Raw genomic sequence first — 16,595 nt, forward strand, 5'->3', positions numbered from 1 at the left:
GTGCATCTGAAATGCTTGGTGGAAGAACCTAACAGGGAGTTTTGCTTTCACTGGGCCTTTATGTTAGGAAATCATTTATTCTCTAGGTCAGGGACATTAACACTACTCGCTTTAAGTATCTAAGTAGTTCAGCAAAATCTCATTGTTGATGCAGAGTTAATGTTTTTTACTCTAATCAGAGTGACACCACAAGTCAAGCGTGTACATGTTGAGCTTCTTCCCTGAACTTCATTTTGCCAACCTCCTCACTCAGATACAGTCTACAGAGAGCCTGCTTCCATCAGAAAGACAGACCGTTAGCACAAATCCATCTTTCTTTGGTTCTCTGCCCTGGAACAGTTTCCAGAGGTGTGTCTTTGCACTAGTTTGTGCTCTTCGGTGTTACAGCTTGCCTCTCATAAGCTGCCCTGGAGGTTTCTGGGACTGGCACCTTTATTCAACTGACTGCAGTCAAATCCCCAAAGGAGATTTGGTGAATGGCTTAATTAGTTCAGAGGTTCTCAAATCATGGTCCCCAGATCAGCAGCATCAGCATTACTTGGAAACTTGTTAGAAATGCAGACTCTTAGGCTGCACCCCAGACCCACTGAGTAAGAAACTCTAATTCTGATGGAATGTCAAGTTGGAAAACCTCTGAATTAATTGAATATTTTCTTTTCTTTTTTTCTTCTTTTATTTTTCACTGATTCTTCCAATGAATGAATTTTTTTTTAAGGCAAGATTTTTCAAAAATACAAAGGGCTAGTAGATGCTTGTTATGTGCAGTGACATGCAGAAACTACTCGGCACTGAGAAATATAAAGGAATATGGTGATAATCTGCACCCTCAAGAAGTGTACAGTTCAGAGGATAAGATACCCAAACAAATAGGCACAAAGTAAAAGAGCCCCCTTTCTTTTGGGTGTCAGTGGAGAAGAGATTGGGAGAGACTTCAGAGGACATGATGCCATAACTGAGCAGACACACTATAGGCCAAGGCCTGACATTGTTGTGTATGTTATCGTAGCACATAGTTTGAAATGGCTTAGACCCCAGGGTGTGGAAGGGATGGGGCAGTGGAGGCTGAGAGCTGTGGGGGAGCTGGGTGGCAAAGGGTCTGCTTTGTATGCCATGGTTGGGTTTTTAGATTCCATTCTTGGGGGCTCCTGAAAAGTTTTAAGCAAGGGTGGGACCTGGTGAGCTTTGTGTTCTGGAAAGATCTTTCTGCCATGTGGAGAATGGATTGGAGGGGGATCTCTGGGGGAGGGGGTGGCAAGGCTGGATGTAGAATTGATTGGTCTCCCAGGGTTGTGGAGAGGAGGAGGCCTCTGGGCCGACTCCCTCAGTTCCTGGAAGGATCACGGTGGCAGTTCGTCTGTGGGGAATTCCAGAGAAGGAGCCAATTTGGGTGGGAGGGAGGAGAGGCAACTGGAGTGACCCCTAAGCGCCGTTCCAGAGTTGAGCTCGAGGTTCACTGTGCTGCTCGGCTCCTGTAGATTGGAGAGCGAGGAGCCAACCTGAGTGGCGGGCAGCGCCAGAGGATCAGCCTCGCCCGGGCCCTGTACAGCGACAGGAGCATCTACATCCTGGATGACCCCCTCAGTGCCTTAGACGCCCACGTGGGCAACCACATCTTCAACAGTGCTATCCGGAAGCACCTCAAGTCCAAGACGGTTCTGTTTGTTACTCACCAGTTACAGGTATGGTGCTTTCTTCCCTGGGCTGCCTGCCTTGGCTTGGGGGATCAGAAACAGGGAAGTGGGCTTGGTCCAGGTATCTTTGTGGGGCAACTACAGATTCCTGGAATCAAGTTTTCCTCCTTGTCCCAATGTACCGGCTGGCCATCTGCATCAGATCCTTGCAGCATTATCAGCTTCTGAATATAGATCAGCAAGGAAAAGAGCTGGGAGGAGTGGGCCAGAAATGGAATTTGGATATGAGCTAGTCTGGAAAACATTGTGTTAACATCTCCGTCCAAGTGGGAACTGTTTTGGGAAAACAAGCTCTTCTCCCTCTGTCATTCCATGACAAGCAGCCACTTGGGAGAGCAGCTCAAGGATGTTGCCATCTGTTTCACATATGTTGTCAAGTTTGGGGGGCTGGTCCCCCATTCTGCCACAGAAAATCTGTAATTATGTGTACTTCTGAGTGCAGTGAAAGAGTGTCAAATTTAACGCAAGGCTCATATGGCTCCATCAGCTGATTCATGTCAAAAACTGAAGGAACTGCTCTTTGTACTGTATCACAAGGCACGATAAACTAAAGCAGGTTCTCAATCTTGGCACTCTTGACATTTTGGGCTCGATAGTTCTTTGTTGTGGGGGCTGCTCTGTGCATCCCTGGCCCCTATCCACGAGATGCCGGTACAGATGGTCCCTGACTTACGATTTTTCGGCTTTATGATGGTACCCATACAGCCATTCGTTTTTCACTTTCAGCAGTTAGTCAGCAAATTACATGAGCTGTTTAACACTTCATTATAAAATAGGCTCTGTGTTAGTTGATTTTTCCCAACTGTAGGCTAATGCAAGTATTCTGAACATGTTTAAGCTAGGCTAGGCTAAGCTATGATAATGTTTTCAATTTATGTTAGGTTTGTGGGTACATAACCTCATCATAAGTCAAGCAGCGTCTGCAGTACCTCCCCTCCCAATTGTGACAGCCAAAAAATATCTCCAGATATTGCCAAAAGTCCTCTGGGAGGCTAAATCGCCTCCTATTGAGAATGACTGAATTAAGGTATGGAGTATTTGAATGTATTTGCACAAATATCAGCAATATTCTTTTGTCTCTGCCTTTGTTCCAGTATCTAGTTGATTGTGATGAAGTGATCTTCATGAAAGAGGGCTGTATTACAGAAAGAGGTACCCACGAGGAACTGATGAATTTAAATGGTGATTATGCTACCATTTTTAACAACATGTTGCTGGGAGACACACCGCCAGTTGAGGTAAGATTTGCTGGTGTTTTTGTGTGTCTCCTTTCTGTGCAAGGGACACAGCTGTAGTGAGTGATGGAGCAATCTCAGCTGAATTCAGTGTCTGTGTCTTATTGGCAGGGGGCCCTGTTTTCTGGTGACCAGGCTGCTGTGCTCTAGTTCACATGCTGATTCTACTCTAGGAGAGCAGGACTGTGGGGCTGATGAGCGAGGTCTGCTGTCACTGAGAACTTAATTATTAATAGTAAGGCAATGACAGGGAGAAGGACATGGCCTAAGTGAGGGTGGAGAAGATGTACGCTGCTGTTCTGTCATAGCTTAGTTTCCTGATTGAAGCATTATGAAGTTCTTTTTTTTTAAATAAGCAAGTGAAGAATGTGCCAGGGAAGGGAAATGAAATATTGCATAGATTCGAAAATGCTCCGTGCTTGGGTGCTGACTTGGCACGGAACGTTAGCTAATACCTGTGTTCCAATTATTGGATTTGGCGCTTTATAAGATATCATCTATTTAGTCATTTTAACAGAGATATGTGATAAAATATGATTATCCCCCACTTTTGCAGGTAAGGAAACTGAAGCTCAGAAAAGTTAAGCAACTTGCTAATAAGGGTGATTTGACTCCAAAGCACTCTCTCTGTCTGGGGCCCTGCCTCCTGCCGCAGCACCAAAAGATGGCAGCTTCCCAGGTCACTCTAGGCTCCGTTAGGCACATACGAGGGCACATGTAGAGCTAGCCGCAGAGGTGGTTGTTCCTGCTTACCATCTGCGCTCTCACCTGGGGCCCCGGGGTGCTTTCAGGCTGAGCTGAAAGCTACTTTCTTGGCTGCCAGGGCATTTTGACATCTAAGGGATGAACGCAGAAAATTGGGACCTCTTCTGGGAAGTCTTATTTCAGTCTTTGGGTTTCATGTTTGATTTCAGGTATGGCACAACTAACTGTTCAGAACTGATGCATTTTAGGCCTTTTGATATAACTCAGACATTCCAGGTGTGGTATGTAACTTCCGTAGAGATACCCTAATCCAGATTTAGATTTTAAGAGAGTGTCTTCCTGTGTCTCTCAGGGTCCTTGGGACTCTTCAGATATTTCCTCATCACCGTAGACATGGAGGGAAAATGAGGGAGAGAAGCTAAAATACAAGATGTCCAAGGAGCAGAGAACACTGAGAGTCAGTGTGTTATAGTGGAGAGACCATAGTTTCAGTATGTCATGTAACTTCTCTGAACTTTGATTTCCTCATCTTAAAAATGGGGATGGTATCTGCCTCTTGGAGTTGTTTCATTGATTAAATTAAATAATATATAATGTTCTTGCCCTGGGAAGAAGTGGTGAACAAATGGTAATTTTCTCTTTAGAGAGTGCATTTATTCATGACTACAGTAAATATAAAATTTAGAGTCCTGTCTTGTGTTCTAGATGTGGCTGTAAATTTTATATTATTTTCTTTTTTTTTTAGAAATGAGGTCGTGTTCTGTTGCCCAGGGTAGAGTGCAGTGGCATCGTCACAGCTTACTGCAACCTCCAACTCCTGGGCACAGCTGATCCTCCTGCCTCAGCCTCCCACGTAGCTGGGACAACAGGCGTGCACCACCACGCCTGGCTGGTTTTTCTATGTTTTTGTAGAGATGGGGTCTCACAACGCTGCTCAGGCAGGTCTTGAACTCCTGGCATCAAGCAATCCTGCCTCAGCCTTCCAAAGTGCTAGGATTACAGGCCTGAGCCACCATGCCTGGCCTAAATTTTATGTTATTAATATCTAATTTTTTTCACTGTCAGTTTAAAAAGTCTAGATGGAAGGCCAACTGGGGGCATGAGGCTAACTATGACACAGAATTAAATGCAGTGAACTATACTAAGAGAATTTCCTATATAAAGATAGAAGAGGAACTTGGAAAGGAGAGCATTAAGTAGTTTCTGTTGTCTCAGGTTCAGTCTGGTGAATATTTATTGAGTCCCTAGGTGCCCTGTTATGGACAGGTCTTGGTGGTAGGGCCTGTGTAGATTACAACCATGTGAGAAACATCATCTCTTTCCTTGAGAGACTCACAGTGTCCTAGGGAAGACTGATGCTTTTATGCTGTACAGGTAACAGCAGGTCACACATATAGCAACGTACTATAATAGAGATACTAACAGAGTGCCAAGGGAGAACAGGGGAGCCTCTTGAAAAATGTAAGATTTGAATCCATCTGAATGGGGACAACTGGGACGAGGCGAGGGGCATTCCAAGTGGAGGAACCAGTGTGGACAAAGGTACAGAAATGGGAAATTGCAGTGTAGCATAAGGAATGGTGTAAAATCCAGTGTGACTAAAAGGTAGGGGCCACGGGAAACAGTGAAATGGGAGAGGAACTGGCAGAATTAGGCTAGGGATAGAATATGGAGGTCCTGCAAAGCCAGGCTGAGAAGTTGGGGTTCATCTAGTGGTAGCAATGAGAAATGATCAGATCTATGGACTTGATTTAGTGATGTGGGGGCTCAGAGATAGGAATGGAAATGACTCCAGCCCTGACACTTTGGACAACTTGGAGTGGATGAGAACAGAATAAAGGCTACTGTGTTGGAAGTTTAGTGACTCTGGGGAGAGCAATGTCAGTGGACTTACAGTGTAGGAACCCAGATCTCAAAGATTTGAGGAGGTGTGGAAGTACAGGAAGTGAGTATAGGTGGCTCTTTTAAGAAGTCGAATTTATCTCTTTTTGGTAATAGCAGCTTGATAATTCTCTGATATGTGTCCTGTGGACATTCGTCTGGATGGGCATCTGGATGGCCGTATCATGACTGGAGAAACTTTTTTTTTCTTTAATATTATTAGATTAATTCAAAAAAGGAAACCAGTGGTTCACAGAAGAAGTCACAAGACAAGGGTCCCAAAACAGGATCAGTAAAGAAGGAGAAAGTAGTGAAGCCAGAGGAAGGTAATGACTTTTTTTTTTTGAGACTTTTAGCTTTGTCATTAAAGTTTATCCGAAATTATGCCATGCGGTAATTCATGATGTTTGCCAGCATTATGTGTTATAGAGTACCTGGTCTTATATTTCTGGAATAACAGAATTCTTATATAATATTGGGAGACCATGAGGCACCTTCTGTTTTCTTAAACAGACTGGGGCAAGGGCACTAAGAATGACCTGTGCTTCTGTGCCTGCTCTCCCTGCATAGGGTGGGGTCAGGTCTCTCCCTATTCAGCTGAGTCATCCGGAGTAAGGAAGAACTGAATAGTGGCCAGAGGGATACCCCTCCTTCCTGTGACTCACCTGTGTGTCGTTCCCAACCAAAGCAGAGGTGCCCTGACTCTAAGGATGCCTGTGTCCTGTGTTAGAACAGTAGACTCATTGCTTCGCCCTGACAGCATTGCCCCAGGACTCTGGTGACAGTAACAGACAGAGGTTTTTCCTGCTTGGCTTTTCCTGTCAAGAGCCCTCTGTGCTGTTATCAACGGAAACGAATCTTGAGAGTTAAGAGAAGCTATTTGCAACAACGTGGGCATTTTCACCGTTGTGAATTTTAAGCTGCATGTGTGCAGTCTTGTTTTAAAGCCTTCTTTTTGTCGCTTCACCTCCCTTCCTGACCCTTTTGGATCCAGAGACTTTCCTGGGCTTACCATTGCTTTGGGGATGGGCCTATTTTCACTTCTTTGTCCTTAAAACTGCAGCAGACATTTGGTATTAGCAGTTGACCGTTCTGATTTACCACTCTCTGCCTCCTTTCTTACCTTTAAAAAGTAAGCGTGAGGTTGTTCAAGTGTGATTTATGACACATCCCCCAAAAAAACACAGCCTGGAAGGCTAAGTTTGTTAGTTCTTGCCACAGGCAATATAAATCAGCATATTGTTAGGGAACATTTATTCTCATCTACCTAGCCACTTACCTGGCTCTCACAATTCTTAAAAAGTACTCAAGACTTGGGTGGCTTATTCCAAGATGATTAAACATTGTTTGTGATGAAGATGCACAGTCTTCCTGTATGGCTGTTTCTCTGTATTCTTATGGTAGCATCAATCATCAGACCACACCAGGGAGACTCCAGGTGATATCTTTGAACCTTTTCTCTCCTCTAGCAGCCAGCCAGTCACCACCTCCTTCTGCATTTACCTCCCAAACTCTGTCCCACTGCCACCACCCTGGTCCAGGCCTTTATCATTTCTCACCTAGAGTGTTACAGCCACCTCCTTTCAAATTAGTCTTCCACAGCCAGGGGAGAGACGTAGTTAAAAGCAGGACACCAACCCCCTTACTTTCCTGTGTGAAGTCTCTCACTAGCCTTTCATTTTCAAAGCAGTGTTTTCTAATCTTTTTCCTGCTGTGGCACGCATAGAACATGCTAGTATGTGTGTGGAACGTGGATAGGCATGGAAGAGGCTGCTCGCTGCCAGAGGCAACTGTCTGCTAGTGTCAGCCATCCCCGCCAGACAGGAGGCCAGGCTCCACACACCTGTCAGCCTGTCTCTTGAGAAGTTCCTATTCGTTCAAATGCCTTTGTCCTCTGACCACAGCCTGTTTAATCAGCCTCATCCTATTTCTTGCCACTCCTTAAGTGGACACCTGTTCCAGCTGTGCTTGTCTGTACACACTGTTCTGCTGTTTCACCGCCTCTGTGCCTGTGCTCATGTAATTTTCTCTGCCTGCTGTCTCCCCACCTGGTTGACTCTGGCTTACCTTTGCAGAAGCGATAAAGACTACACAGAGTCTTCCCTGATGCCTGCCTGCTAACCACTGCCCACCCCTGCCAAGTAGGTCAGGTACAGCTCCTAGGTGTTCCCATGCCGCCCTGCGTAGTTCCATTCTTTCATGCAGTACATTTTACTATAATGACGTGTTTATCTGCCTGTCCTACCAGGCTGTGGTAGGCTTCTCAGCCAGGTCCTCAAGGACAGGGACCCAGTCTTAATCGTCTTGACTGCTCCTGGGCCTGGTTCATGGTAGGTGTTCAGTAAATTTTAAATGGACGAATGAAGGCTTCTGCTATCTAGAGGCCGGTGAAACCATAGGCTCTCTTTGATTCTCCTATTCTCTTGTGACTTAGTTTTGTGGCAGTCACTCTTCCCTTCTAAATTTTTTTCTTTTTTCCTTATGTAGGGCAGCTCGTGCAGCTGGAAGAGAAGGGGCAGGGTTCAGTGCCCTGGTCAGTATATGGTGTCTATATCCAGGCCGCTGGGGGTCCCCTGGCGTTCCTGGTCATTATGTCCCTCTTCATGCTGAATGTGGGCAGCACTGCCTTCAGCACCTGGTGGCTGAGTTACTGGATCAAGCAAGGAAGTGGGGTAAGCTTACTCATCGGGGGGCAAGCTGCATATCTATGCACGTAGCTGTCTCTCCACATTCCCTGGCTGTTCTTAGGAAAACTGTTCTAGTGTTCACTTAAAAAAACCAATGAAGAAGGATTTTCCAGGATGAAAAGATGACTCCCTAATGTAGCCTCACAAGACAGAAAAAAAACCCTGACCACCCCACAGGACAGTAGAGCATGTCAGTAGGACTCCTGTGAGCTCTCTGCTCTTGTCCATTAGAAAAGAGAGAGGAGGTGAGCATAGCCTGCCTTGTGTGTGCCACAGCCAGGTCCCAGGGTCATTATCCTGTACCTTGCCCTTGAGTTGAGAATGGCCCTGAGCAAGGGCTCTTGGCAGTCTTTAGGAGTCTTGCCTCATAGAGCCTTGCCTCCAAACAGAACACCACAGTGACACGAGGGAACCAGACCTCCGTGAGCGACAGCATGAAGGACAATCCTCTCATGCGGTACTATGCCAGCATCTATGCCCTCTCCATGGCAGTCATGCTGATCCTGAAAGCCATTCGAGGAGTTGTCTTTGTCAAGGTACGCAGTGGTGGGTGGCCTCTGCTCGTCCTCCCTGGTGACTGTGTGGTCAGCCTTCGGCATGGCATCTCCCAGGTTTGTTCCAAGTAGGGGACTCCCTTAAAGCAGGATGGCCCTAGCTGAAAAGACTTGTATCCCATTAGCCTCAGCCTTTTCTCATTCGTCACCGTATCCCTCCTGACCCCTTGCACTTCCACAGCTTTGGGAGTGGCTGTCCTGTGGAGTGGTTACCTGGATGACAGGAACTGAGCCATCCCTGAGCCCTGATGACTGTGTGCTATGCTCCTCAGGGCACACTGCGAGCCTCCTCCCGGCTCCACGACGAGCTTTTCCGAAGGATCCTTCGAAGCCCTATGAAGTTTTTTGACACCACCCCGACAGGGAGGATTCTCAACAGGTTTTCCAAAGACTTGGATGAAGGTATTTCTCTCTGATCCTCTCTTTTATGCTCGGAGCACAAACTGGAGCTCACTGTGCTTTCAGCCTTCCTAGGTAGTTCCTCAAATGTGCAGATCTATCTGTCCTCAGATTCTGAGAGCGCAGTGGCTGCTGGTGTTTTCACTGGGAACATTTCATCTGAGTTTTCATTCTGTCTTATTTGACCTGAAGACAAGTTCAGTGGATTGAGTTAGCAGAAAAGCTTTGGACAGGGGCACCTGGGATTCCAAAATACACCTTTACTTTGAGGCAGTGCATTGGTTCCTGGACAACTACAGCCTCTGACAGGTTTTCTGGATGTTCCATGAGCTGTGCCTGCAAAGAACTTAAAAACAGTGCTCCCCATAGCCCAGAGTAATAGTAGTGCCATCTGACATTGATTGAGAGTTACTGTGTAACAGGCAGTGTGGGGAACATTTTATGCACATTAGCCTAACCCTCACAGCAGCCCTGTGAGGTGGCTGTTTCACTCACTGAATGAATAAAGCTGATATCTAGAAAGGTTAAATAACTTGCCCGACATCTATGGCTAATGGGTAACAAAGCTGCAAAGCTAATGTTTTTAACTACTGCACTGTGGCTGCCTCCATAGAAGGAGTTTGTTTCAGGCATTGCTAGGCCATTATAAGGCCATGGCCAGAGGTTACAAGGAATCAGAACCACCCCTGATACCAGAACTAATGGATAATACATTCCCATTCCTGTTAAACACATGCATGTGCACACACATGAATGGAAAATAGGCAGAAAAAAAGTTAATGGTATCAACATGTCTGGGATTTGCATGAAAGTACTTTAGCCAAAAGAAAAAGAGGGTGGGGTAGGGAGACAGCTGGAAAAAGATGAAGAAAAGTTGGTAACTATTGAAGGGTCTGTACTCTTTCTTTGACCTTTATGTATGTTTAAAAATGTCCATGACGAAAAATTTCTTAAACCTTAGCAGCAGTTCATTGGTATTGGTAAGAATACAGGTAATTTTTGCTTTCTTTTTTGTGTATTTGCTAAATATTAATATCTTACACTAGCATGTATTACTCTGTAAAGGGGGGAATTGTTTAAAGGGGTTGAGCAGGCTAGCGAACCAAAAAAAGGAGATGGAGAAAGAAGATCACTTCAATTTTCTTGGGACAAAAAAAAAAAAAAAAGAAATTAGAGCAACTAGGTTTCTAGATTTTTTTAGATCATACTGTTTAAAGATAGCATCACAAACTTCAGATAGGAATTTTGTGGAACCTCTTCTTTCAGTTTCATTTTTCTTGGTTTTGGATCCCAACAGTCTGACATTTGTTCCTTTATGATTTCCCCAGTGGACGTGCGCCTGCCATTCCAGGCCGAGATGTTCATCCAGAATGTTATCCTGGTGTTCTTCTGTGTTGGAATGATCGCGGGAGTTTTCCCGTGGTTCCTTGTAGCCGTGGGGCCCCTCGTGATCCTCTTTTCAGTTCTGCACATCGTGTCCAGGTAGACAGAAGGTGTTTATGTCTGCAGTGCAGAAGAGAAGCCTGAGTTGCTGGTCTGCCATTATGACACAGAGCTCATTCTCTCTCCAGAGTCCTGATTCGAGAACTGAAGCGTTTGGACAATATCACGCAGTCGCCTTTCCTCTCCCACATCACATCCAGCATACAGGGCCTTGCCACCATCCATGCCTACAATAAAGGGCAGGAGTTTCTGCACAGGTTAGTGCTGATGGGGGTCAGAGGCCTCGAAGGGGAGCCAGCATTCCAGCATTTAATAAGAGTCTAAGAGACCCTTCGAGGCCAAAGTTGGGATTATAAAGTTCATTAATAAGGATATTAGTGATTTAATGGAGTGTTCTCTGATTAAAATTCAGTTGCTTGGTGGGATTCCCTTCTGAGCAAATGAGAAGACAGAAACACAGATTTGGGCCAAATGCGTGTCGCCTGCCTGTCGTCCCAGCTACACAGGGAGCTGAGGCGGGAGGTTCTCTTGAGCACAGAGGTTTGAGTCCAACCTAGGTAATATAGCGAGACCCTGTCTCAAAAAAAACAAAGCCAAACCAAAAAGCCCACAGATTTGGAGTCTGTTGGCTTTTGGTCCTGGAAAACTATAGTTGATGGAGTTTTGCCTTTTTTTCTTCCAAATAGTAAAAATTAGTCATTGATATTAGAGTAGCATTTTATTTAGCTGATGGATATTGTTTATTTGTAAAACTTACGTACACAATCATTGTGGAGATTTATGTTAACAAGAGATTGGAATTAACCAAAATGTCCTTCAATAGAGGACTGGTTAAATAAGCTGTGCTATAGCCATATAGTGGAATATTATGTGGCCCTTAAAAAGAATGAAAGAGCAGGGTACAGATGTACGTAGGTCCCATGCTACATTTGAGTATGTGTTTGTATGTATAACATTTGGAGTGTCTCTGAAAGGATATGAACGAAACTCATAGTTGCCACTAGGAGGGGGAACTGGATAACTGGAGGACAGGTGGAAGAGAGACTGACTTTTCATGGTAAACCTTTTAAATTTCCTATCCTGTGTTTGGAATATTGCCTATTCTAAAAATTAGGTAATTATTTAAAAAAATAAATTATTTTCAAAATGTTAAACAACTCAAAAATACTTCCTAACTGTAGGTTGAAAAAAGTGAAATTTACTGAGTATGTACATGTGTGTATAGATATGGAAAATTTAAGTCCATTGAAAAAATGCTGGGAGAAAGTGCAGCAGAATATTAACTCTGGTTTTAACTAGTTGATGAGATTACTGGAATTTTACATTTTTCCTCTTTTTAATTGCATTTTCTGAATTTTTTCTCAAGAGTACATGTTTTATTATAAAGAAGAAAAATGATTTTTTAAAGTGCAGTACATCTGTCCAGCAAAACCTCCTGCTCTGGAGTTCTAATATACATGGTGCCCTGAGCCTTCAGATGGGGCTGACCTACTCTCTAGGACCTCCAGTGACAGCCATGCCACGCCCCTTCAGTGGCAAAGGTCATCTGAATCTCTTTTGCTGTGGGTTGGCTCTCTTCTGGTTCTTAACTCCATGGCCTTGAGGAACAAGTACCATTCCGCCCCGTGGTGGTGTGTCAGCACATACATGCAACTTTCTCATAGTCACGCTGAGAGTTTCTTTTTCTTGGCCTTGGACCATTTCTGCTGTTTGCATTCGTGACCTTTCTTTGAGCAAATGCTCCCTGCCCTAAGACATTCTTCTAAAGCTTAACACCAGCCTCTTCCTTTGGTCTCCTTTCCCATGCATCTTTATATTGTTAAGGTAGATGTTTTTCCCTAACATCCTCAATATGGGTTTTGTTTTTTTGAAAGAGTAGCCGAGATTAGAAAAACCCCATGTCCTCCTCTGTGCGAGGCCTAGCATACCTCCTGAAGTTTCCATGTCATTCTCTCAGTTAGAAACAGGAAGTACTTAAATATTTGCCCTCCATTCTGTGATTCACTGAAGCTTTGCCATCATCCATGAGCAGGGTTGTGCGATACTTCTTTGCCCATAGGTATTCTGTCTTCCTCACAGGTACCAGGAGCTACTGGATGACAACCAAGCTCCTTTCTTCCTGTTCACGTGTGCAATGCGGTGGCTGGCTGTGCGGCTGGACCTCATCAGCATCGCCCTCATCACCACCACTGGGCTGATGATCGTTCTCATGCATGGTCAGATCCCCCCAGCCTACGCGGGGCTGGCCATCTCCTACGCTGTCCAGGTCAGTCTCTGGGGCGGGGGCATCGTCTTTGCTTGCTTGAGTCCTTCCTGTGCTGGCATAGAAGAGCCATGATAGGGGACTCCACCCTAGCTGTCACTTCACCTCTGGACCCCTAGAGCTCCTCCTGCTCAGTCCAACAGTAATAATCTGGATTTGACTAGGGCAAGGAGGGGTGGAATCCAGGAATAAAGGGGTTGAACTCTGTTGCATGTGTTTAAGAAATAGGTGCTATTTTCTTCATAAAGAAACATGATTTTGAAAATAGGTCCTTAGTTATAGGTTTCTGTATTCTCTACATCTCATCTTTGGCCTCTTCGTTGTCTTCTAAAAAGTACTATCAATATATCCTCAACATGCTTCTTATATGCATTTTCTTTTCCCAATACTGATTTTCCCAATGCTGTTAGATATTTAAACCCTCTGGCCCCTAGGCATGATTGAAGGTCTTCAAATAGCTCAAAGAACAATTGAGAACTTGAGCACTGACTAGATATTTGAAGATATTAACATATTAACTGCCATGTGAGTTATATTTAACTTACACTAGTTTTGACCCCTGGGCCTTGCGAAGCATGTGTAACTCACATGTGTTTTCACCTTGAGAGCCATGAGAATTATTTTTCAAGTTTCATGTAACTCAAACACAGAAAACAATAAAAAATAACAAATTTGTCATTAAATTAGAAAGGATTGTTTTATTTTCGAAGTTTTTATTCTATTTTTGTAATAAAACATCATGGCCCCAAGGAAAAAAATTTTTTTTAGTGTGGCAGTCAATGTGGTAAGTAATTATTAATTTTTTTAAGTAATGGTATTGGAGTTGTATTTTTTCTTTTTTTTTCTCTTAACATTAAAGATCAGGTAAAGAGTTGTATTTAAGAGTCGTTATGTGTAAGAAAGCTAAAAGCTGAAGCATTTTGGATGAAATAATAGGCTATCTGGGATTTGCTTCCAAATAATGTGGGGGACGAGGGCAGGAGTGGGTGGGACTGTAGATGAAACAGTATTGGCTGTAAGTTGATCATTTTTTAAGGTGGAGTTTTGGTCCATGGGTGTTCATTATACTACTCTTGTATATGTTTGATATTTTTCCATATTGGAAAGATCAAAATACTCAAGTAGCCTAAGGAATCCCAGAGAAACGTGTTCACAGATATCCAAAGATGTCTGTCCACCTATGCAGACTGACTTGATGATTGGGTGGGAAGACAACACATTACGTGCACAGTGTTTCAGAATCCCTAGTCTGAGGTGCTCTGCATTCGCTTTTTTCCTAGCCTTATATCTTATTTGACTTACCTAGAAGCATTCTCACTAGTTGCTCCTAGGTTACTATCTCCATTTGTTGTGACTGCCACAGACAGGTTCAGATACAAGTAGGAAGTCCAGAAATTATTCAGGCTGCAGACATGTGTTATTGGAAATTAGAGATAGATAGCCTTTGGGTATGAGAAAGTGGTGCCAGCAGTACCCCGATGCTACCTGCAGTCACTGAGCACTGCAGTCAGTGCAGGGTGACAGACATTGTCTTAAATGTCAGAGAATGACTAGGTCCCTAAAACCAGCTGCTGCATGTACCCAGTCCTTATGATTGAAGTGTGGTCCTCTAGATGAAGGAAGTTTTCTAGCGTTGGCCTGATGCGTATTGCTAATGAATTCTTTCTTGGATTTCTGATTCCCATTATCAGTTAACGGGGCTGTTCCAGTTTACAGTCAGACTGGCGTCAGAGACAGAAGCCCGATTCACCTCGGTGGAGAGGATCGATCACTACATTAAGGTCAGACTGCTGCAGGCCTTTTACTGTGCTCTGACCCCTCCTAGGGTCGTTTTACCCTTTACTGTCTCAGTGGATGTGCAAGAAGGGGGGCTAGTTTCCTTTGCCTGTGTTGTCCCACAGAGGAGGACCAGCAGTCTCTCCACCATGCTTGGAATTGAGAAAAGAATACCATAAACGTTTCTGAATATATTTGTAAATTGTGTCCAGTTGAGAACTTATGTTCACGGGTTAATTTCCAGAATGTACAGAATGTTGTTCGTTCAATTTAGCTGACAAATGTAGCATTTTCCTTACGATATTTAAAACCTCGTGTTTTCATTCTTACTCTAGTCCAGTTGTTCTTAACCAGGGATGGCCATCAGGATCCCCTACTGAGCTTTCAGCAGAGACAGACGTGGCCCCATCTCTGGAGATTGGGATGGGACCCAGGCTTCTGCAGTTCTAAAAGCTTCATAGCTAATTCTAAACCACATTCACAGTTTAGAAACCAGTAAATCTCGTTGATACTGAGAGTATCTAGCTCTTTCCACCTTGCTCCAGAGCGCTTTCAGTCTTGCCATGGGGTGGCATCTTGCTGGTGTCCTCCTTGGAACTCTTAAAACAATTTCCTGTAGAAAGAAGCAGAGTTGTGGGCAGTTAGGATTCTCAAATTTAACGCAGATCTCAAGAGTTGCATATTTTGTGAACTGCCCTGAGACTTTACCAGCATTTATGTCATTGTTTATATGGGAAGAATACATTCTGAGTTTCCAATAATTGACTTAGAAACATAGTTTTGAAAAATATTCTTTTGGTTGAGAACTGAGTGTATGTAAACTGCATTTTCTAATAGAGACATGCTTCACTGATTTATTTTGACAGTGAGCCTCATTAGTTATAGGATATTTCTTTTTTTTTTGAGACAGAGTCTTGCTCTCTCGCCCTAGGTAGAGTGCAGTGGTGTTATAGCTCACTGCAACCTCAAACTTCCAGGCTCAAGCCATTCTCCTGCCTTAGCCTCCCAAGTAGCTGGGACTATAGGTGCATGCCACTGTGCCCAGCTAATTTTTCTATTTGTAGTAGAGACGGGGTCTCGCTCTTGCTCAGGCTGGTCTCGAACTCCTGAGCTCAAGCAATCCTCCCACCTCAGCCTCCCAGAGTGCTAGGATTATAGGTGTGAGCCACTGCACCCAGCCCAGTAGCAGGATGTTTCTTAACTTACAAATGATTGTTTTCAGAAAAAAATAGCAGGTAGCTGTCTAATGTATCTGGTAATAGCTGTTCTTTATGTTTAGATATTAGCCTCTTTGTCCAGTGTTCTGGTCTGTGGGCAACATGTGTGTATACATATGGGTGTGTGGTGTTTGAGTTAACATTACGGATGGCGAGAGTCTCATGTTGGAGGGGTCAGATTATGGTCAGTGGTGGTACAGAGTGGACCCTTCTCAAACCAGTCATATTTCCAAGGACTGCCTGTCCTGATACAGAGTCCTTCCAGCTTGGAGTTTTAGACTTCAGGCTTCACTCCCCGGACCACTGCAGTCTTTGGCCCTAACTTCCCAAATAAGGCTATGCACACTATGGCTAATTGCCATAGCATTTTAAAACATTGTGAGGTGTGACTGTTGGTGACAAAAATTACCCAAGCAGTTACATAACAGCATTTGAAAGCTATATCACAGCATTTGAAAGCTGGAATAGATTACCGAGATCATCTAATCCATTCCCTACAGTTTTCAGATAAGAAACTAGGACCCAGAGAGAAATGACATGTCCAGGTCACACAGCTGTTAGTGCCAAAACTGGAATTATAAGTCTGTGTCTCCTGGATTGACCAAGATATGTCAAAATGCCAGAATCTGATTAGATGTTTAATAAATGTGAGTTTCCTTCCTTTGGGTTTTAGGCTAATGGTAATCAAATGGTAGAAACCTATTTCAAGTGAAATATTTTCAAAGAATTCCAATAAAAACTGCT

General features: G+C 44.1%; 1 protein-coding gene across 2 annotated transcripts in view; it reads left to right on the plus strand.

Moving 5' to 3' along the window:
- Positions 1 to 16,595, plus strand: part of ABCC5 (ATP-binding cassette, sub-family C (CFTR/MRP), member 5) — a 78,561-nt gene that overhangs the window by 43,281 nt on the left and 18,685 nt on the right. The window contains exons 15-24 of one of the 2 annotated variants that reach the window (XM_012641502.1): positions 1,476 to 1,679; positions 2,786 to 2,929; positions 5,736 to 5,838; positions 8,000 to 8,184; positions 8,589 to 8,735; positions 9,026 to 9,155; positions 10,481 to 10,634; positions 10,724 to 10,852; positions 12,675 to 12,861; positions 14,550 to 14,639. In XM_012641502.1, coding sequence (XP_012496956.1) covers positions 1,476 to 1,679; positions 2,786 to 2,929; positions 5,736 to 5,838; positions 8,000 to 8,184; positions 8,589 to 8,735; positions 9,026 to 9,155; positions 10,481 to 10,634; positions 10,724 to 10,852; positions 12,675 to 12,861; positions 14,550 to 14,639 — 1,473 coding nt within the window. The remainder of the gene's footprint in view (positions 1 to 1,475; positions 1,680 to 2,785; positions 2,930 to 5,735; positions 5,839 to 7,999; positions 8,185 to 8,588; positions 8,736 to 9,025; positions 9,156 to 10,480; positions 10,635 to 10,723; positions 10,853 to 12,674; positions 12,862 to 14,549; positions 14,640 to 16,595) is intronic. The other variant, XM_012641508.1, reaches the window with a different exon arrangement.

The sequence above is a fragment of the Propithecus coquereli genome, unplaced genomic scaffold (assembly GCF_000956105.1).
Source record: "Propithecus coquereli isolate 6110/MARCELLA unplaced genomic scaffold, Pcoq_1.0 Scaffold10, whole genome shotgun sequence".
Taxonomy (NCBI): Eukaryota; Metazoa; Chordata; class Mammalia; order Primates; family Indriidae; genus Propithecus; species Propithecus coquereli.